The 22,675-nt window shown below is 40.2% G+C and overlaps 1 protein-coding gene across 4 annotated transcripts in view; it reads right to left on the reverse strand.

Moving 5' to 3' along the window:
• UNC5D (unc-5 netrin receptor D) overlaps positions 1–22,675 on the reverse strand; it is a 583,419-nt gene that overhangs the window by 43,293 nt on the left and 517,451 nt on the right. For all 4 annotated transcript variants that reach the window (XM_017862255.1, XM_017862274.1, XM_017862279.1 and 1 more), the window contains 3 exons: positions 21,064–21,148; positions 2,690–2,858; positions 475–702 (listed from right to left, as the gene is read on the reverse strand). In XM_017862255.1, the coding sequence (XP_017717744.1) occupies positions 475–702; positions 2,690–2,858; positions 21,064–21,148 (482 nt within the window). The remainder of the gene's footprint in view (positions 1–474; positions 703–2,689; positions 2,859–21,063; positions 21,149–22,675) is intronic.

Here is a 22,675-nt window from a genome sequence, read left to right on the forward strand (position 1 = left end):
TGCTTGAGATATTTTGCAGACCCTGCACATGGATCAGTAGGCATCACCTGATGAATAAACTGGCTCATCTATCTTGTGGCCCTGACCCAGGAACTGACTCAGTGCAAGAAGACAGCTTAGATTCCCCATGACTTCATCTCTGAAGCAAACAGTTAGCACTCCCAACTCACTAGCCCCTACCCACCAAATTATCCTTCAAAACAATGATTCTTGAATTCTTGGGGAGAATGATTTGAGTAATAATAAAACTCCGGTATCCCGCTCAGCCGGCTATGCCTAAATAACTCTTGCAATTCCTCTGTCTTAATAAATCGGCTTTGTCTAGGGAGTGGGCAAGGTGAACCCATTGGGCAGTTACAGTGGCATGGGTTCATTTTCCAGACCCTCAATAATAAAATTTTCAATTGATACTGATCTTTTGGAAAACCCACACTTTCATGACAACAAAAGAAAATTATTAAAACAAAGGCTGACCTGAAATGCACAAGGGGTATTGTCCACACAGTAAACTCTCAAGTTGTAATCCAGTGAGTTACAGGACATGCAGCCAAAAACTGCCACCTTCAGTTGCTTCACGGCACAGTCTGTGATTGGCTCTCCAGTGAGTGCATAGGTCCCAAAGCTGTCTAGGAGCACATGACATGCAAAGGGGTCCAAAAGGCAGTAACAGGATGTGGATTCATCTTCCACTGACATCACTTCCTGTTGGGAAAGGTGTGTTTATTCTCTCACTTGGAAATAAGATGTGATCTAACCATTATATTGCCAGGACACAAATAAATGAACACACAAATACAATTTTTTTTTTTTTCAGAATAGTCCTATGACCAGTTATCCTGATGTTAACTGTTCCTCTTCTATCAAAATAACTGCTGACATCAAGAACTCAAGAAATGGGCTGGGTGTCGTGGCTCATGCCTGTAATCCCAGCACTTTGGGAGGCTGAGGCAGGCAGATCACCTGAGGTCAGGAGTTCAAGACTAGCCTGGTCAACATGATGAAACCCCATCTCTACTAACAAAAATTAGCCAGGTGTGGTGGCACACGCCTGTAATCCCAGCTACTCGGGGGGGTCTGAGGCAGAAGAATCACTTCAAACTGTGAGGCAGAGGTTGCGGTAGGCTGAGATCGCTCCACTGCACTCCAGCCTGGGCAATAAAGCAAAACTCCGTTTCAAAAGAAAAAAAAAAAAAAAAAAAAACTCCAAGAAATGTTTTATGTTCAGGTGTGCTAGATTTCTAACTTCATTGTTATAATAGACAAAAATCCACTTTGAAAATTCCTAATATTCTGGCTAATTTGTTCAATGTTAGAGTTTTAGAAATCTTAAACCTTATCAATAAGCAACATTTTTTTTTTTTTTTTTACAAACACCTGTTTCTGACAACTCTTTAAATATCCTTAAGGTAATGTTTATTTTCTCTCAAACATTTTATCCTCTTTCATCCCACTGAAATAATTTACAAGGGACCACTAAATAAATGAATTAGATAACATGTCCTAGAATATTTCACCCTCCCTGATAAGAACTTTAGTATATGTGACTGGTTTGATAGAGCATAAATATAACACCATCTGTGTATAAGAGATTGTGAGGAAGTGCTGGGAAGAAAAATTAAAGTGACAAAAATCAAAGCAAAGCCAAACATAATGGGAAGAGGACGAAAACATGGCCCTTTAGGAAACCCATGGAACTTCATGCCCCAGGAAATCTGTTGATGGTTGCACTAAAACACACTAAATAGCAGAATGCATTCCAGAATAAAGAAAATAGTTTCAAGACACTAGTGGGCAGGGTAAAGGTAATCCATTGCAGCAACTGGGAATTTTCTTCTCCTAAAGAAACATGATTTTCCTTTTACTTCTTTGGCCTTAAGTGCCTTCTGGGAGGAAGACCCTAGGGCTGGCTGGAACATGTCATTGTGTTCCAACAAAGATAATTCTCCCAGTTTCATGCAAGCTGACTGTAGATGGACATAAAGGAAGCCCTATCAGGCAGATAAATCAGAGCTTTCACTTAAAATAGTAATTCAGCTGCAATCTGTCTTTGCTGTGACTGTCTCCCCTGTTGTTAATGTCTTATTGTGTATCCTCATTCTCTTTCCTTGTCTCCTACTGTATCCCTTTTGTATGCACTCATACACACAGGAAACAGACACTGATAATAATTCTCAATGCATTCGTTAACTAAAAAACATATATTAAGCAGCAAACGTGTTCCTGATTAAACATAGTTACCTTAGAATCCCCAGGATGGAAAAAAAATAGACATAGTTATTTTCCTTCTGAACACAGACTGCCTGCCCTGAACCTCCTCCCTAACTCCACAGAGGCCACAGAATAATATCCATGAAGACAGGGACGAGGCCAAGGAGGAAGTGAAGGGGATCAATGAGCAGGTATGTAGGTGTAGATGAATATGTGGGTAATTACAACTGTATTCTAAAACCAAACAAGAAAGCTCTGGATTATCCCTTGCTTCTCTTTTCTATTATAATGGGAAAAGAAAAAAAAAAAAAAAAAAAAAAAAAAAAAACTAGCCAATATGTTTAGGCTATTATAAAATACTTGACACCAACCCTTTGCTAACAAAGAAATGCTGATTTGTGGTGTTAGATGTTAAGGTTAAATCTATCCCATAGGTGGAACCCAAATTCCATTGTTTAAAAAAGGAAGTAAACGGTCTCACCTCCCATTTGCCCTGCTGTGTCCTCTTCTTTAAATGGATATTCCAGTGCTCAGAACTGACATCTGCACAGTGTGGGATGGTCAATGCAAAGGGAGTGGTGACGATCATGTCTGGAGGACCACAGGTGACTTCAGGACTCAGGAGCACCTCAGAGCCATCTGACTGGAGGCTTCACAGTTGAAAAAAGGATAAAAGAGAGGAGTATGTAGAGGAGGGGCCATATTTGACTGAGAATTTGGTTAACAGACTGGGGCTTTCTTCAGGCTTATAAATATTCCTTTCCAGGATTTTCTTTTACAAAGGACTGGTCTGGAGAACAAGCATTTTTCATGAAGTTCTCAGACACACGGAGGGAGTTTAAGCCTAGATTTCAAATCTAGGTTTTGATAAACCCACCAACAAAATGACAAATGCTTCTTTAGAAATACAGGGCAGAATTGGAGAATGCAAAGACCCGGCTGGTGGGTCATGCACCAGTTACTGAATCCTTATTATTGTTGATGCCATTATCAATGAGCAAATAAAAGCTTCATAGAAATGACTGATCTCGTCATCTCGTTACCATCAAATTCCTTTCTCACGACAACAATCTAAAATATTCTTAATGCTGGAAAATGATAAAGCAAATTATTATGAAGCAAGATAGTATTTTGAAGATACAGACTGAGTGTGTTTATTCTGGCTTTGAAAACGTTTATTTTTTGCCAATGAACAAATACACAGCTTATATAGCAATAGCACAGTAGACAGCTACAAATGTGCATAATATCATACATAAATGTATATCTTTCAACTCTTTTCTATTTTAGATCTAAATTTAAAATCATTCAATCCAAACCTGGTGTTCAGCTTTTCTGAATTGTGAATTATTTACAGTAAGAATGCAGAGTCATGGAACAGATCAAGGAAAGTGAAAGTTAGCTAAAATGGAATCATACCTCATTGAATGCCTCCCTCTTTCATGTCTTTGGCTTTTGTTTTTAATCTGCGCCCCCAAACAGTAAGGAGGAGTAGTTTACAAACAGTAATCAGTGAGAGGAACCCAGATGTCTGCTTATTTTTCCTCTAATGGCATATGTGTCCTTCAACAACCTGTTTGATCCTTTGTTTGCTGGATTTTCACTTGTAAGAAAAATAATAATATTGAATATAGAGCAATGCTATGGGAGAGCTGGAATTGGTATTATTACCAAAGCTTTTACTTATACTACCTAGGAAGGACATTGAAATATGTCATCCTTGACTAAAAAAGCAATTCCTTGGGCAAAATAAAGATAAAATTTAGTGCTAAAAGATACCATCTTTCCCATGATCTTCTATAAACAAAGAGTTTTTCTCTGAGTTCATCCAATGTGCTATTCATTTCTGAATTGCTTATGTTGACATCTATTCTCTCAAGTTAGTAATGGTTATACTTGAGCTCATTGTCTATCACTTGCTGCTGCAATAAAGCCAGGCCATATAATTGAGGCGCATTTTATGTCTACTCCGTCTAAAACAGTAGATGTAACATTATCACATTGTCTCCTCCCCTCTCCAAGAAGCCCTGGAGATGCCTTTAAAAAGTTGAGTCTCCCACAAAGGTAACCACAGTCCAAAATAGACAATTCTTCCCATACGAGCAAAACACAGGTTAAGATGGTCATGTCTTCATTTACCCTTAAGTAGGGGAGGCGAGGAGAGGGGACTGGAAAGCAGTGTATTAGCAACATCAAATGCTCTGTGGAAAGCCTAGAATAATATACTCAAGGTTTGAAAAAAAAAAAACCATAAAATTCAAATGTGCAGCCTGTATGTGGGTGCCTGCCAGCGGCCATCAGAGAGGGTGAAGCTCTTTCCATGTAATTACTGCCTGCATTCATCATGGACAGGAATAGCAGGGATGCTTATGAGTGACCGATGACAAGCTCTCCTAAAAGAACTATTTAATTGCTTTCAGAGAATTATCCTCCTTGTTGAACATATTGTTCAAACATATGGGAATTTGGGGAATTATTTAATGCCAAATGAACTGAAATCAGCTAATTAGATGAACTCTCACACTCGTGAATAGCAAGACTCCTTTCACAGTGAACAGCTTTAGGAGTCAGAGGCAGTGCGTATTGAATACGAGCCAGGGCATGGAATAGGAGTTTTGTATTAAATAGGCATTAGGCATTTCCTTAAGTGCAAAGTAAGTAAATCAAGATTTATATTTAATCCTCCCACTGTGAAAACAGTGTCCATGGGTATAGGTCTCTCTCTGGCGAAGGAACAAAACTTCACCAGAAGTTAACCAGAACTTCACAAAAATCTCTCAATATTTTTTCTCCCCACGATTAATAACAATTTGTCCTTTTCTGCTACCTTCTATCTGTAACAATCAGGGAGATTTACAAATATTAATTAAAGCTCTTCGCACACCTATAGAGGCAGGTGTTAACAGCATAAGGTCACAGAGGAGTCAATCAAGGTGATGGCAGAAAAATAACCCAAAATTTCTCACTCACAGGCTCTCGCTCTCTGTGACCAGATTGTACTTTTCTACTCTGTTACCATTAGGAGATTTCTGGCCAAATTGCTGGATCTTATGACATCTCAAGGAAAGATCAGGGAAGGGGGTTGCAATATAGTCCAAGGGTAATCATGGATACAGATTCAGGACATTTGAGGACAGAGGGCTGGGGAGGGAAGCCGTTAATTGGAGTGGACAAAAAAATGAGCCTTCTTAAGGAAATCATAGATGGCGTTTAAGCTTTCCAGCATTGCATAATCCACAACAAGGCAGTATACATGTCCCTGCTGGGGTGGGGGGTGGGGGGGTCGCATAAAAGGTAACACATTTTCTAAAATTGCTGTGAGCTAATAATAACTGTGAACTAATAAAAGCAGTGATTTCAGGATAAAGATATGAACCACCTCAATGTATCACATACCCTAGTGTGGTCTGTAGACTGAAAACCCTTTTTGCGTAGAACTTTTGCTACTTAATGTTTTTCATTGTTCTCTATCTATACATACATATGCACATATACATACATGCATATATATTTGTAATTTAAATGCTGTGTATAGATAGAAAAAGTTTAACAATTTTAGCCCGGTCTTATTTCTATAGGAACTCTGCTTTCTGAGATGATTAATTCATGCAATTTTCATACATTGTCATTGCATCAATGTACGCTTTGACTTAAATTCTCAATGCCTTAGGAATGTGCATGATGGACATTTAAGGCTCCTTGGAAATGATGCTGGTCTCCTTGCTTTTATTCTTGCCTTTCACAGTCTGTCCTCCATGCAGCCACCTCAGTCATCCTACCAAAAATGCCAGTGTTTTCTCACCTCATGGAATTGCTACAATTCGTACTCCTCTGGAGTGCTGGGTGCTGCCCAGAAGAGCTTTCCCCTAGACATCCACATGATTTGCCCCCCTTGTGCCTGTCAGGTTCTTGCTTAACTGACATACTAATGAGGTTTTCTCTGACCAGGCCTTGGTAATTGCAGCATTCCCAATACTAAAAGTGGATCTTTGTTTGGCTTTTTCTCTTCAACACTTAATTCCCTCTAGTGTACCATACCATTTGCCTATTTATTGTTATTTTTTCTGTCCTACTAACTAGAATGTAGGCTCCTTGAGGCCAGGGAATTTTTTTTTTTTTTTTTTTTTAGACACAGTTTTGCTCTTGTCGCCCAGGCTGAAGTGCAGTGGCACCATCTTGGGCTCACTACGACCTCCGTCTCCTAGGTTCAAGTGATTCTACAGCCTCAGCCTCCCGAGTAGCGGGGATTACAGGCACGTACTACCATGCCCAGCTAATTTTTGTACTTTTAGTAGAGATGGGGCTTCACCGTGTTGGTGAGGCTGGTCTCAAACTCCTGACCTCAGGTGATCCAGCCACCTCGGCCTCTCAATGTGCTGGGATTACAGACGTAAGCTACCACGCCTAGCCCAGGGATTATTTTTTTTTCTGCTTAGCTCATCATTGCATCCCCAGTGCTTCATATATGCCAGCTGTAAGCACTCAAAAATACTTGTTGAAAAGGACATAGAAGTCAGCTTAAAGAGATTCTCACTGATCAAATCTGGAACCTTTTGAGCATCAGAGTAAATCATGGCAGTAAAGAATTATAACCCATTGAGTCATACTATAAGAATCCACAAAATAAAAATCCACATAAGAATGAATCAATGAGAAGGGAAAACTCTTCCACATAAGAGAAAACCAACAAATAAATGTAGAAAACCATCAATTAGCAATCAGCTACATTAACACTTGGTTGAGAATCATAAATGGATGTTAACCTATTGGGTGAAAGTTTAAACAATAATAAATAACTATTTACACATTCCCAAAGTATCTTCCCACCAGGTACTTAACTGTTTACCAAAGGTAAAAGAATACTTCACAGCAGACACCACCTAACATGAATGACCAAGTTAACATTCCCTGGAATGGATGGATCCATAGAATATACCTCTTGACAGGACACAGTGAAGAGAACCTAGCATCACTTCTGTGACATTCCGGCTAAAATTCCACAGCCTGAATCTCCTCATAAGGAACCATTAGACAAGCTCAGAGGAAAGCATATTCTGCAAAATAACTTATCTGCACTCTTCAAAGCTGTCAATGTCATGAAATACAAAGATTCAGGAATGGTTCCAGATGAAAGCAGACCAAAGGCACAGTACAACAGCATGCAATGAAGTGACTTGGACTTTAATTTGCTCTCAAGGACATTATTCAGACAAGTGAAATATAAATAAAGTGTGTAGTGTACTAAGAGTATTTTTTCAATGTTAATTTCCTGATTTTGTTAATTGTGCCATGTTTATAGAAGATAATTTCTTGGTTGGGGGATATATACATGAAAGTATCTAGGGATAAAGGGTCATCTTGTTCACAGTGGTTAGAAAGTATATATATGCACATAAATATATATTTTATTCATTTTTATATGTATATGAAGGAGAGAGGAAAGAGACAAATACAGAAAATTTAGTAAAATATTAACATTTGTGAATCTGAGTGTAGGACACACAGGAATTCTTGATATTATCGTTGCAACTTTCCCTTGAGTTTGCGATTTTGTCAAGATTATTATTATTACTTTTTTTAAATGAATGCGGCTGGGCATGGTGGCTCACGTCTGTAATCCCAGCACTTTGGGAGGCTGAGGTGGGGGGATCACTTGAGGTCAGGAGTTCAAGACCAGCCTGGCCAACATGGTGAGACCCCCGTCTCTACTGAAAAAAAAAAAAAAAAAAAAAAATTAGCCAGGCGTGGTGGTGCATGCCTGTAGTCCCAGCTACTCAGGAAGCTGAGGCAAGAGAATTGGTTGAACCTGGGAGGCGGATGTTGCAGTGAGCCGAGATCGCCCCACTGTGCTCCAGTCTGGGCAAAAGAGTGAAACTGTCTCAAAAAAATAAATAATAAAAAATGAATGCATGAAAATAGAAGGCCTAGGGAGAATTTTTCCAGAATTCTTACAAAGAAATCAGCAGGTAGACTGCTCTGTAAATATCCATTAAGTCCATTTTGTTCTAGGCTATAATTTAAGTCCATTCTTTGTTGACTGTCTTGATGACCTGACTAGTCCTGTCAGTGACTGGGTACAGTATACACCGCTCAGGTGATGGGTGCACCAAAATCTCAGAAATCACCACTAAATAATGTATTCATGTAACCAAACACTACCTGTTTCCTAAAAACTATTAAAATAATAATTTTAAAAAATCAGTGGGGCCATTGATTAACATATGAAACACACAGTGGAGGATGATGAAGGTGCTGTAGTTGGTGGTGACAGGGTGATGGTCCAGACCTCACCACGTAGTACCTAACATCCTACAGTATCCATCTGCACATGAGTGCCAACCAGAGGTCATGCTGAAGGTCAGCTACAAGGCAGCAACTGCTAATAACCATGGTAGGATGGGAGGTGTATCCTGGACATTTTGCCTCTGTGCTCAATACTCCTTGACCTGCTGCTAGACTTGTAACACTTCACTTTCTTTAAGGAAAACGACCAGTTCCAAGTTCCAATATGAGATTTTTACTGTAGCTGTTGTCTTCCATGCTGTGCTTGGTAATTATCGTTCCCTCCTTTCCTCCTTATGGTCTATATTCTAGATTAATGTAGGTTTGATCACCTTTACCCAGAGTATCACTCAGGAATCCAGGAAGGAGAGTAATGATAGTTTTACTATGTCAGACCCTGGGTCGATACATAATTAAATCATATTTGAATGGAAAAGACATCAAGGCTGATAGATGGAAGCTGTACTCAGTCTTAAAAGCTCAGAAAGCAAGGTAACTCCAGCCTCCTAGAGTTTTCTACCCACAAGACATACAGTTTAAATTATTATTATTCATTTTTCATTAAGATCCTCAGATTTTGACCTGGGGTGCTAAAATTGCTGTGGATAAAAACAAGGTTTTAAGGTTTATTATTTTTGTCTCTCTCTCTCTTTTTTTGGAGTCAGCTCTCTCTCTCTCACTCAATTGATCTGACCAGAGATTTCAGATCGGCCCTAGGGAAATGACATCACTGAATCTCCTAGAGAGATGGACCCTTTAAAGCCAGCTTTTCCCATCAGTCAACCCCAACACTGTGGCTATGTCCTCTACCTCTTGTAATCACTATGTGTGATTTAAGAAAACAGATTCCTGGAGAGGGGAACAGGAAGTGAGAAGCAGAATGGAGGACAAAAGTGGGCAGCAACATTTTCTCTTTATTATAGCAGACTCCTGTTTTCATCATCAAGTGGTTCTAAAACTGTAATGTTTTTCAAAATTGCTTAGGAAGCTTGTTTAAAATTATACTCCTGGATGCCACCAAGGAAGCTTTTGATTTGGTGTTTCTGGGATAGGGCCCACAAACCTGCATTTTCTACCTGCAAGGTGGTGCTGGCACTAACATTTGAGAAAAGTTGTGTAGTTCTTAAAAAAGAAATCCAAAGCAACATCTCATGCACTGGGGCCTTGGTGCTCCATCAAATATAGGACGGTCCATTCTGAAGTGGAATTTAGATGATGGTCAAGTTTAAATGCTCAGTATTAAAGCCCTGGCTGATACTACAATGATGGAAAATCCAACTACACAGGAACTGTTCCTAAATCCCACTTCTCTAAGTAACATGTGTATTAATAAGCAAAGATGTCAGGTTGGGGCGCTGATTAGCAGTAACTGGAAATAATGTTATAGGTCATCAAGCCATTATAGTCCATCCATTGGGGCAGGAAAAGGAGCACTTAGAACAGTGGATTAGTACAAGCAACAAGTTCAATTCACTGAGGATAGAAACATATGGATGTTCTATTAAAGGGCTTAAAGATCTGGGTCACCCACACGCTATTATCTGAAATAGGATCACAGAAAGAGAGATGGCATATGGGGTTGGGGTGGGAGAGGAATTTTATACACACTGGAATGAGTATCTGAATTTGCTGAAATTTGAGCAACACCACACAGAGAGATTACCCTGTTTGCATATGTTAAACGGCTTTAGTTTACACACACTTTCATAGGGTGTTTACCAATTAATATACGAAAGGAATCACAAATCGTGTAAATCACCAGTTCCTAGACACAATTTAAGCCTAGTCTTTCATGCAGTGTCAGGCTTGCATTTAGCTTGTCTTTTTAGAAGAAGTGAGATAGTGAGATGATGGCTCATTGAAAGTGCCTTAAAAATGAATGAGAGTGAGGAGGATGGGAGAAGAGTGGGACTATGTATCACGCTGCTGGGGCATTTTTTATATCCACTATGTTGTTTATCCACTTACATTTTGAACAGAGAAAACAGCCTTTCTGGGGTAATCTGAAATCTATTTCACAGAATCCTTTTATTTTAGGCTGGGGAGGGGTTCAGGAGTTATGAGGCCAACACTTTCTTTGTTCAGATGCATGGCATGGGGTCGGTGACCCAACCAAAGTCCTATCTCAACTTTGTGGCAGAGCTGGAACCACAGTCTACTGCTCTGTTAGTCATGGTTGGGATAGGTAGGCAGTGGAAGGAAGAAGGAATGTGTTCCCTGGGATATATTCTCCAAACCCGGAGTTTAAATTAAAATGTTGGCATGGGAATGAAGACCGGACTCACAGACACTAAACAAAACCTGAGGAATGCAGGGCCCTGAGGTACAGAGCGGGGTCAAAATAGAAGCTTGTATTAGTTTCCCATTACTGTCACAGCACAGACTTACTGGCTTAAAACACAAATTATCCCACAGTTCTCTAGGTCAGAAGTCTAACTGAGCTAATATGAAGGCTGTCAGGAGGCTTGTGCTCCTTCTGAAGGTTCCAGGAGAATCTAGTTTCTAGAGGCTGCCTGCATTCCTTGGCTCAAGGTCCCTTCTTCCATCTTCAAGCGATACCTTCAAATCTGTCTTTCCCTCTGATATTCCTACCTTCCTCTCCTAAGGACCCTTATGTTAGGTCTATTTGGAGAGTCCAGGATAATTTCTCCTTCTCAAGGTCTTTGATCTTAATTACATCTGCAAATTCCCCTTTGTATGCTTGTAAATTCACAGGTTCTAGGAACTAGGACATCTCTAGGGAGCCAGCTTTCTGCCTTCTGCCAGAATTTTCATCCCTTGAGATCCCCCTGGGGCTGTCTCCTGATCCACCGTTGTCTCTCAGACACCACACAATCCAACAAAGGTATCTATTCACTTTAGGGCTATCTTCATTGTTTCAGTTTCCAGAACCCCACTGTAATTTGCAGAGCGAAGCTCCATATTTGTATATAACTTTATGGAGTCCTGGGAAGTTGTTATGGTTTAAAGATTATAACTGCAGGGAATAGGAGGTTGATTGTCCAGGTTTTCAGAGGGCTCTGTGGATTGTCTTAGAAAGTGTGGGGGCTGTCTCCATGTGGGCTGGTGTCTTTGGGTATTTTTATTAGGCTGTAACAAAGTGAAGTGGAAAGGATGATATATATTAAATATCTTAATAGGACAGGTTATTTCTACTTCCAGCATGGGCAATAAAAGAGATGGCACATACAAATAAAAATAATTACAGTATGTGGTGCTCCTTTACAATGTGCAATCAAACTCATGGACCAATGACTTTCCTCTTATTGAATTAAGGTACACCTTCCATTCAGCTCTATTAACAACATTCACAAACCATTGTTATCTTGTCAATGGCATCTTTAATTAAAGACTCCTCTGGGCCACTCTAATCATTTCACATTGTGAGTGTCCATGGTCTTCAAATGCACTCTGATTAAGATGATGGCAATTTTTATTTACATGTGTTTACTTGTGGACCAAGGGGTTGTGAGGTCAGGAGGAATAGCACGGAGAAATGCTTCCTTCCAAAAGAGCAGGTCTTGAAATGACAATGCCATTTTAAAATTTTGTTCTGCTCCCTCTTTTCTATCTCTTCCTCTGCTCATTTTTTTTTTTTTTTTTTTTTTTTTTTTTTTTTTGGTGGGGGGATGGTGGTGGGTTAATGGCATTATATTCTAACTTCAATGACTCTGTGAAGAAATCATCATGATTTCACTGGGGAACAGAGTACAATCTTCAGTTAAAGGTGCATTAACCCTTCTAGGCCACTAAGATACCATTTGATAAACTGCCCTTTTTGTTACACTGCATGGCACTGGTAGCCTGAAAGAATTAACGTATTTCCCAAATGGCAGCAATTTACTCCCCCTTGCACTAACACAAAAAGCCCCCTTTGTTACCTGGGAAGCATCTTTCCTCAGTGATTCTCTCTATGCCTGGTATAGAGTTCATTAATGCCAAATCTCTTGGAAAAAATAGGTATATACTGTCAACTGGATTCTTCCAAGACAAAAGACAGATTTCTAAGTCTCAGCAACAAAACATATTCAAATCCCTAATTGACCATTTAATGCAAATGATGACAGGGACGATTTATGCATTTTCATCCATCACTAGCAAGAAAAGCCTGACAAAATGGACAGGGAGAAAACTTGTTTAAGGCAGCATAAGGTTGACTGACCTGCCCTGCTTGACTGGTCACTGATTTCCTAATCTTAACACCAGCCCACGTCGAGTCTACTGTTTAGACTCATACGATATACCTTTAAAGTATAAATCACATGCCAGAGCGTTGTGAGAAATAGAGATAGACTCAAAGGAATTGATGCAGGGAGTTATTTGTATCTTCATGAGGCCCTTGGTTTTAAAGCCAACTATTAATATGTTTGCTGTAATTGAATTAATCTTTCCTCTGAAAGTCTAGGACTGTGTTAGCAACAAAAAGAGTCTAGGACTGTGTTAGCGACAAAAAGAGATGAACTCTACATCACTGGGACAGAGCTAAAGCAAATTCCATGCACTTCAGAGAATTTCTGTCTTCTATGTAATAAAAAAAAGTAAGACCAGGTATAAGAGGATGATTTCCAAATGTAGCTTTTAAACAGTACTTCATAGTTTGCACCAGACTTCTCAGCTATCAGGTCTATAGGTCTATAGGTCTATGTCTATCAGACATTTATCATCCTCACCAAAATCTGAAAGCGAAGTTACTAATATATAAAATTGGTAGATGATAAAACTGAGGCCTAGAGAAAGAGAATGATTTGTTCAAGGTTACACACACAGGCTGTTGCTGAGGGGAGATTGGAACCCAAGACTTCTGAATTCCTGTGTCCTCTCCACTCAACCATGCTATATCATTTCTGATAATTTGTTTTTTCTTTTTGAGATAAAGTTTCACTCTTGTTGCCCAGGCTGGAGTGCAATGGCTTGATCTTGGCTCACTACAACCTCCGCCTCCCGGGTTCAAGCGATTCTTCTGCTTCAGTCTCCCTAGTAGTTGGGATTACAGGCACGCACCACCACGCCCGGTTAATTTTGTATTTTTATTAGAGATGGGGTTTCTCCATATTGGTCAGGCTGGTCTTGAACTCCCAACCTCAGGTGATCCACCCACCTCAGCCTCCCAAAGTGCTGGGATTACAGACATGAGCCACCAAGCCCAGCTGAGATTTTTTATCTCTTATGCGGTGTCAATGCTGAAGCCTGCATTATTTTCCTGACAAATTATTTCTGTTATCAGTTCACTTCAATGAGTTCCAGGACCAGCATATTCTTACTTCGGAAGGCAAAGAAAACAAAGAAACGCAGATTTTGCCTTGAATGAAGCAGGTAGGCATAATTATGCCAAATATCATGACATCTTACTAGTTAAATGAGATTATGGCCACATGCTCTGGCAAAAGCTGATGTGGGATTTTGATTCAACAGTCATTTTTTTGTTCAGATTATAAATATTCTTTTTTCCTTCTTTATTAATTCTTCAGTCATTCTTTTTCCCTACCCTTTTTCTTGTAAGTCAAAGAGCTATGTTTATTCCCTGGAAAGAAATCCAAAGTTGCTCCCAGAGCAACTATTATCACAAACTCTCAAGTGACCTTCAGTCAGCAAATCTCTCTCTTCTAATTAATCATCAGTTTCCGAGCCAGAATTCTGGGAATTATCTTCAATTCCTTCATCACACATTAAAACACACACACACAGACACACACACAGAGCAGATCTTGCCAAGTTTCTCCCCAAGTCTATCTCAAAACTCCCTGCTGAGAGCAAAGTGGGGATTAGAGAATAGATTTAGCAACATTAAAAACTAGAGACAAGGGCACTCAAAAGTAGAGTGACTATAAATTATTGACCAAATTGAGATACTTTTGAAGAGGAAAAGAAACACTATTAATAATTGTGCCAAGGAAAATAAAACATAGTTTCACTGTGCTCTCAAGGAGGGTGCTTATCTGGTAAAGATTTGAACTTGGGCAGTATCAGTGGAGATGAAACAGCATCTATCTAAAATATAAGCATGACCAAAATTTAAGCCTCATTCACCCCTACCCACCAGATAAATTGGATATTCTCTGGATGGCAAACTTGCTACATGATCTAGTCCTTATTTTATCAGCCTCATTTCCTGTCACTCTTCCTTCCTTTTTTCTTTTTCTTTTCTTTTTTTTTTTTTTTTTTTTTTTTGAGACGGAGTTTTGCTCTTGTTGGCCAGGCTGGAGTGCAATGGCACCATCTCAGCTCACTGCAACCTCCACCTCCCAGGTTCAAGGGATTCTCCTGCCTCAGCCTCCCTAGTAGCTCGGATTACAGGCGTGTGCCACCATGCCCAGCTAATTTTGTATTTTTAGTAGAGATGGGGTTTTTCCATGTTGGTCAGACTGGTCTCAAACTCCCCACCTCAGGTAATCTGCCCACCTCGGCCTCCCAAAGTGCTGGGATTACAGGCGTGAGCCACTGCGCCCGGCCCTACACTCTTCCTTTCACATTTTGCTCTGCTTTGCTTAGTTTCCAAAATATGTGATGCTATTTATACCTCTGTGCCTTTGAACACACCACTCCCTTGGAAAGGAACCCCTTTAACTCTTTTAGTTTATAAGACAACTGTTACTTCTCTGAAACTTTCCCTGAGGCTTTAAACAGGGTCCATCCTTTCGCTCTGGTCACCGTATATACCACACTGCAATATGATCATTCATTTAAATAACTGGGTTTGCTGATGGGGCTTAACCTATTATGGTATGAAATATATCAGCTATGGTTTTGGTTTTCCTAGTAATTGTTAACAAATATGCTTGGTGAAACCATCCATAGTAGCAGGGTCCCTTGAAGACATTTCATTTTTCTTATATAACTGTTCAGTAACGTCTAGTTATTAAAATAGTGTAATTTGGTTTTTAAGACTCCTTTTTCTTTCACTGTCGTTTGAGACGGGGTCTCGCTCTATAGCCCAGGCTGGAGTGAAATGGTGCAATCTTGGCTCATGGCAGCCTTCATCTCCCATTCTCAAGCCATCCTCCCACCCCAGCCTCCTGAGTAGCTGTGACTACATGCCCGACTAATTTTGTTTCATTTTATTTTTATTTTCTATACAGACAAGGTCTCACTTGTTGCCCAGGCTGGTCTCAAACTCCTGGGCTTGGCAGCAGGAGAGGGTGTGTTACCTTCTGAAAAATCAAGGCCCTCAAAGGTGCCAGGAAAAGCATACACAGTCTCATATTTTACTGAGATGGGCAGTTTAGAATGGCCATGAATGTCTGCTATAACATAAAGAATAGTTCACTATGAACAGATTAATATCATAAAAACTCCATTCTTATTAAGAGAATGACCAGCTGGCCCATCTTTTAATCTCATTAATAAAAGATATATACCTGCTTTCTTTTTACTCTTTTGGAGATGAGGTCCTCTCAAATAGTCCAAGGACATTTCTGAGTGCTTAGGTCCGCATGATATATGAGGAGGTGTGTGTATGTGTGTTTACAATTTTGTTTTTGTGTGTGTGGTTTTTGCTACTGGGGAAGAAAAATCACAGTGATCTCCACAGTAATGGCTTATACTGCAGTGTTTGTGAGCCCATTACTGGGAATGAAATTCTATCCTTTCTTCTCCATTTTCCAGAGCTAGATTCTTTTTGCCTTTCTAGCCTTGTATTTGCTCTTATTTCAAGGCTTGCTATTAAAGCCATGGTACCATCTAAGTACCATAAAAAAGATAATGTTTTCTATTACCACCATCTCTACCTTCTCAATCCTTACCCCAAAATGTGTCTACTGGGCAGATCATACCATCTAACAGAAGTGGTTGAAATGTCCCATCTGGGCTGAGCCCAAATTTAAAAATATGTGTTCTTTTGTAAATTCTTCAATAAGATGACTTACAACATTTCCAATTTTAGTCTAAGCATTTGGTCAGGAGTATCCACATGACAGTGTAATTGGAAAAATAAATGAATGTTTGCCTTTGGTTTCATTTTATTGCTTTTCAGAAGAAAGCCCCATATAATAATTTTCAGGTCCAGTTCTCTCCACTCCAACCATGGGGTCAGGGGTGGGGTGCAAAAGGAGAGCGGGGAGGGGAGAGGAGAGGGGAGAGGAGAGGAGAGGGGTAGTGGGAACTTCCTGCTTTGTCTGTATCATTCTCTTATTGTAATGTCAGTGAAAAGAACCTCTGAAATGAGATTGATTTTTTTAATCCCGTTTGAATGCCTTAATTTTATAAAAATGATCTAAAGGCTGGGCACACGGTGGTTTATGCCTGTAATCCCAGCACTTTGGGAGGCCAAGGCGGGTGGATCACCCGAGGTCAGGAGTTCGAGACCAGCCTGGCCAATATGCCCTCTACTAAAAATACAAAAATCAGCTGGGTGTGATGGTGGGTGCCTGTAATCCCAGCTACTCGGGAGGCTGAGGCAGAGAGAATCACCTGAACCTGGGAGGCAGAGGTTGCAGTGAGCCGAGATGGCGCCACTGCACTCCAACCTGAGCAACAGAGACTCTATCTCAAAAAAAAAAAAAAAAAAAAAAAAAAANGGTGGATCACCCGAGGTCAGGAGTTCGAGACCAGCCTGGCCAATATGCCCTCTACTAAAAATACAAAAATCAGCTGGGTGTGATGGTGGGTGCCTGTAATCCCAGCTACTCGGGAGGCTGAGGCAGAGAGAATCACCTGAACCTGGGAGGCAGAGGTTGCAGTGAGCCGAGATGGCGCCACTGCACTCCAACCTGAGCAACAGAGACTCTATCTCAAAAAAAAAAAAAAAAAAAAAAAAAGATCTAAAGTGCGTAGAATAAAATTTCCCCTCCCTCAAAAACATTCCCAATAAAATGTAAAAAAAGAAAAAAGAAATACCCCGACTAGGCCGGTGGCTCACGCCTATAATCCCAGCACCTGGGGAGGCTGAGGCAGGTGGATCACCTGAGGTCAGGAGTTTGAGACCAGCTTGACCAACATGGAGAAACCCCATCTCTACTAAAAATGTAAAATTAGCCAGGCATGGTAGCACATGCCTTTAATCCCAGCTACTAGGTAGGCTGAGGCAGGAGAACCACTTGGACCCAGAAGGTGGAGGTTGTGGTGAGCTGAGATCACGCCATTGCACTCCAGCCTGGACAACAAGAGCAAAACTGTCGAAAGAAAGAAAGAAAAGAAAGAAAAAGAAGAAAGAAAAGAAAGAAAGGAAAGGAAGGAAGGAAGGAAAGGAAGGAAAGGAAGGAAGAAAAGGAAGGAAAGGAAGAAAGGAAAGAAGGAAGGAAGGAAAAGAAGGAAGGAAGGAAGGGAAGAAAGGAAGGAAGGAAAAGAAGGAAAGAAAGACAAGAAGGAGGGAGGGAAATGCCCCAAATCTTTCAAATTAAAGTTTTTTTTGAGAGTCCTTACTGCTGTTTTCCTCCCCTGCAGAGGGAGTAAAGCCCTGTGGAGGGGAGGAGGCCACATCTAGCATGGATGGCTTACATACCCTTGATCCAGGAGGAGCCCCAGGGCTTCTCACCAGTAGGCTAATTCTGACAGCTCCAATTTCATGCCATGGCCTTTGTGTCAGGCCACTCCAGTACCTGTTCCTACAATGTAGCTAAATATCCTCTATGTTATAAATGGGATAATGCATTAAACCAACTCTTTGCCTGTGGCAAGGCCTGGGCTACCATTGGAAGGATGGTATTGAATGCAATGTTCTGGCATCAGGGTGACTTTAAAGGAGGAAAAACATCACTGGGTTTAGACCCCTCTACTCTTCAAACCTCTATAGAAAACTATGGGAAAATGCATTGTGGAGGAAGGGAATCATTGAGTTATAGACCTTACTGCTTTGTCTGGCTAATTCCTATTCATCTTTTAAGACTCAGTTCAATGACATCTCCAGGAAGCCATCCTCACCCCTCTACACCTCTTTAACCCAATTTTTAGAATGGATTAAAGGCCCTGATTAAACATACCAGTCCCACTTCAATTACATCACTACCCTGCTATACTGGGGCTGTAACTCAGACATGGGCAACAGAAATGTATAGTCAATAGGAAAAATGGAGCAGAATTTAATTTCAATACAGCATAAAGATGTGGTTTGGAAGATCCTACTGTGCTCTGTGTGTGTGGAGGTGATGGAGAGTTCATAAATCCAGTTCTCAGGATGAACTAAGAGGGAGGGAACCACGGTGGCTCTAGAGATAAAGATGAAAGGAACTGAGCAGTGCATTCCAGCTCCATGAACTTTGAGGAAAATGGGCCTTGTTCTCAGCACAAGTTCAGGATGGCAGACATACAGCCCAGAATGAAAATGGATTTTCAAGTGATATTACAAAGAAAAGATGACACACTGGCCTTTTCCTGATTAATCACAAGATTAAAAGCTGAAAAACCAGACCCAAGCAGCCTCCTTACATAGATGAAATAATACACTCCAGCTTAAAAAGAAGTAGTAGAAGGGTATTTGCTATTTTCAGTGTTTTTCTAAGTAGTTGTGAGCTATCAAAAGGGAGTGAGGCTTGTCAAGGAAGGTAAATGGCCTTTAGCCCAGTGACAGGTCATTTCCTTAGAGACAACATCTGGGAAGGTTTCAGCTCCCTGAAAAGGAATATGCAGCTTCCTCTAATTTTGTTTTTTTCATAGTTTAGTAGAGAGAAAAATTCATACCTTACAGATCTAAAGTGTTAGATAAGGTTCTTCTGTTTCTGTCCACCTTCCTCGACAGCAGTAGACACAGAAGGATAAACCAAACTGGTTACCATGGAGCTTACAAAGCTTTCAAGGGGTGACCACAGGAGGCCAACCTGTATTTTGAGATCTTTGGGCTCTTGCGAGTTCTAGGTATTCCTCACTCTTACTTTAAAATTGCAGGTAAGTTGTAAATGAGGTGCCTTGGAAAATGCGAAATTGCTGTAAGTTGGTTCTCATGTAATGAAGTGGATGACGCTGGGGATGGATTTGAGAGGAATAAGCTCAACACAGGCTCAGTGGATCAATTACAACCAAGGGATGGGGATGCAGAGCTAGGAGTGTATAGGAAGCTGTGATTCAGGGAAGGCGGACTGGATTATACCTCATGCTTAATTTTTGCAGCATGATATGTTTTAAAGCATATGTGTAATGGGCCATAACCACAAATTCAAACAAATATGGTTTCTTAAGTAAATCAACCCAATGGGTAAAAAAGGGGTGACTTCCATCCAGGGAACTCCATTTTTAGGTCTGCTTAAGTGACTAACCTAAGATTTTGGGTAAACTCTTCAAACTTTCTGAGCCTCTTTCCCCCCCCAAGTGCCAAGCGGAGATATTTAGACATCAGCACTTTTTCAGATATACAAGTGAAGAATCTAGCTTTAGACAGCAGGGGAAATAATGTGGGATCCCAACATAGCACAACCTGCACACAAATCCCCTAAGAGCCAGCCTCACAACCAAATGGCAGAACCTTTTCTTCCATGCCTCTCGAGCCCTGTACAGCAGGAAGTTAAAACTACTGGGCACCAATAAATCCTTTAATAGAAATAGCTATCAAAATCTGTTTAAACCATCTGTTTCTCTGGCTATTTTTCCTCCCAGTGTTTTTCTTTCATGTGTTCTTTGCTAACAACAACCAAAAGATCTATTCTAAAATAACCAAGATGTTATGACTAAAAATGCTAGAGGTATATATCTAGTTTATGAGAGAAATTGCTTTCTGAAGAGGAGTTAGGTTTATCTTGTGTGGAGGAAGACAACATTTCCAAAAATACTATACTTGCACTAAGAAAATAACCAACTACTTTCATTAAAAGGGAATGCAACAAGATTTGTATTTGTTCCTGTAATTGAATTTAATGCTGCTGAAATTTGTCAGGCCTGAAAGCAGTTGAAGTTTCAGATCATATTTTTACATTGGCGAAAATTGCCTAAGAAATTGTCTCTCAGGCAGTACAGAGTAGGTCTTCTGCTAAACTTAAAAGGATCACGAATCAATCATTGTATGTACTTGCCTAAGGCTTAGCACCTGTGAGTGCCTCTGGGGATATTTTCTTTGGAGAGGAAGACTCTGTGAGACGCTCACTGTTTATGGAGTGGCCCTACTTCTGAACTGTCTAACAATTCACTCTTTTCCATTTGGTGTCTCTTGTGTAGAGACTGGTGACCATAAAAATGTGGAGTCATGTATAGTTTCATTTCAGCCAATAGTTTTGCAACTGTTTTTTCCTTTTTAGAGTCAAGGAGTTTATGATCTCATCTATACACCTCTAAGTCTCATTCTCTTAATAGTTTCAGATTTTCTACAGAAGTTCCATTCCATATTTAAAATGTCTTTTTTGTTGTTGTTGTTGAGATGGAATCTCACTGTCGCCTAGGCTGAAGCGCAGTGGCATGATCTTGGCTCACCGCATCCTCTGCCTTCCAGGTTCAAGTGATTCTCTAGCCTCAGCCTCCTGAGTAGCTGGGATTACAGGCATGCATCACCATGCCTGGCTACTTTTTTTGTAACCTAAGTAGAGACAGGCTTTCGCCATGTTGGCCAGGCTGGTCTCGAACTCCTGACCTCAAGTGATCTGCCTGCCTCAGCCTCCCAAAGTACTGGGATTAGAGGCATGAGCCACTGTCTTTAATATGCCATTCTCTGTCTCTCACCTGGGTTCACCTTGGTTGATGGACATATAAATCTCCCAAGAATTCTCCTCTGGGATGGCACCGTGTGGTATGAGTAAGCTCACCCCTAAAATGGAAAAAGCCAACAGGTTATTCATAGAGTTTTCCAATTATCTTGAAGTTCCTCACTCAAGCATCTTACAGATACCTGGAAAACAAGCTACTTTCTCATGGCAATTTATGAAATCTCAATCCTTGGAAAGTTTAAGGTTCAAGATTATAACAGGAAAAACATTGTTTTATAACAGTGACATAAAAAAGGGCATATTATTCAACTGAGTACTCAAATTACTTTTTTTAAATTTTAAGTCATCCCAGCATTAATTATTTTAAAAGATTGAGTGTTCTAAGACCAGGCAGTATTAAACATATCTGAGAATGTAAGAGTTTATCCACGCGTCAATTAATCTGCTCCAAAATTTAAAAAAGATATTTCTCTATTTCCTGCAAACCTACATGAAATGATGGGGAGGAAGCCGTCTTACCAATGGTGCATCTGGAAGCAAGTTGAAGGTGGTACTCAGTGGGGTGTGGCATTTTGTCAAGAAAAACAGAAAGTGAAAGTATCTGATGTGCTCAAGAGCCTTATAGGTTATTGCGCAACCAGTATGACCCTTTCTAGCATATTTGCTAGAAAGGTTACTTAACCAGAGTCATGTCAATGTCAGATTGAAAAAACTAGCAGCCTTCCTTACATAAAATCATACAATGCAGGAAGGGAAGGCACAGGAAGCCACATCTCACTGCCTCTTAAACGTCCTCTCTTTCCTCTTAAACGCTATGAAGAAAATACTGCACCTTGGCCAAGAGAGAAGAGTCTAAGGAGGGCAGGGATTCTCTTTAATTTAGCTTTACATTAAATGAAGAACAGAAACTATAACAAACTGTCTCTCAGACCACAGTGCAATCAAACTAGAGCTCAAAACTAAGAAACTCAATCAAAACCGCTCAACTACATGGAAACTGAACAACCTGCTCCTAAACAACTACTGGGTACATAACAAAATGAAGGCAGAAATAAAGATGTTCTTTGAAACCAATGAGAACCAACATACAATATACCAGAATCTCTGGGACACATTTAAAGCAGTGTGTAGAGGGGAATTTATAGCACTAAATGCCCACAAGAGAAAGCTAGAAAGATCTAAAATTGACACCCTAACATCACAATTAAAAGAACTAGAGAAGCAAGAGCAAACACATTCAAAAGCTAGCAGAAGGCAAGAAACAACTAAGATCAGAGCAGAACTGAAGGAGATAGAGACACAAAAAACATTCCAAAAAATCAATGAATCCAGTTGCTGGTTTATTGAAAAGATCAACTAAATTGATAGACCGTTAGCAAGACTAATAAAGAAGAAAAGAGAGAAGAATCAAATAGACACAATAAAAAATGATAAAGGGGATATCACCACCGACCCCACAGAAATACAAACTACCATCAGAGAATACTATAAACACCTCTACACAAATAAACTAGAAAATCTAGAAGAAATGGATAATTTCCTGGACACTTACACTCTCCCAAGACTAAACCAGGAAGAAGTTGAATCCCTGAATAGACCAATAGCAGGCTCTGAAATTGAGGCCTACC

Source organism: Rhinopithecus bieti, unplaced genomic scaffold (assembly GCF_001698545.2).
Source record: "Rhinopithecus bieti isolate Rb0 unplaced genomic scaffold, ASM169854v2 scaffold_2524, whole genome shotgun sequence".
NCBI classification, from domain to species: Eukaryota; Metazoa; Chordata; class Mammalia; order Primates; family Cercopithecidae; genus Rhinopithecus; species Rhinopithecus bieti.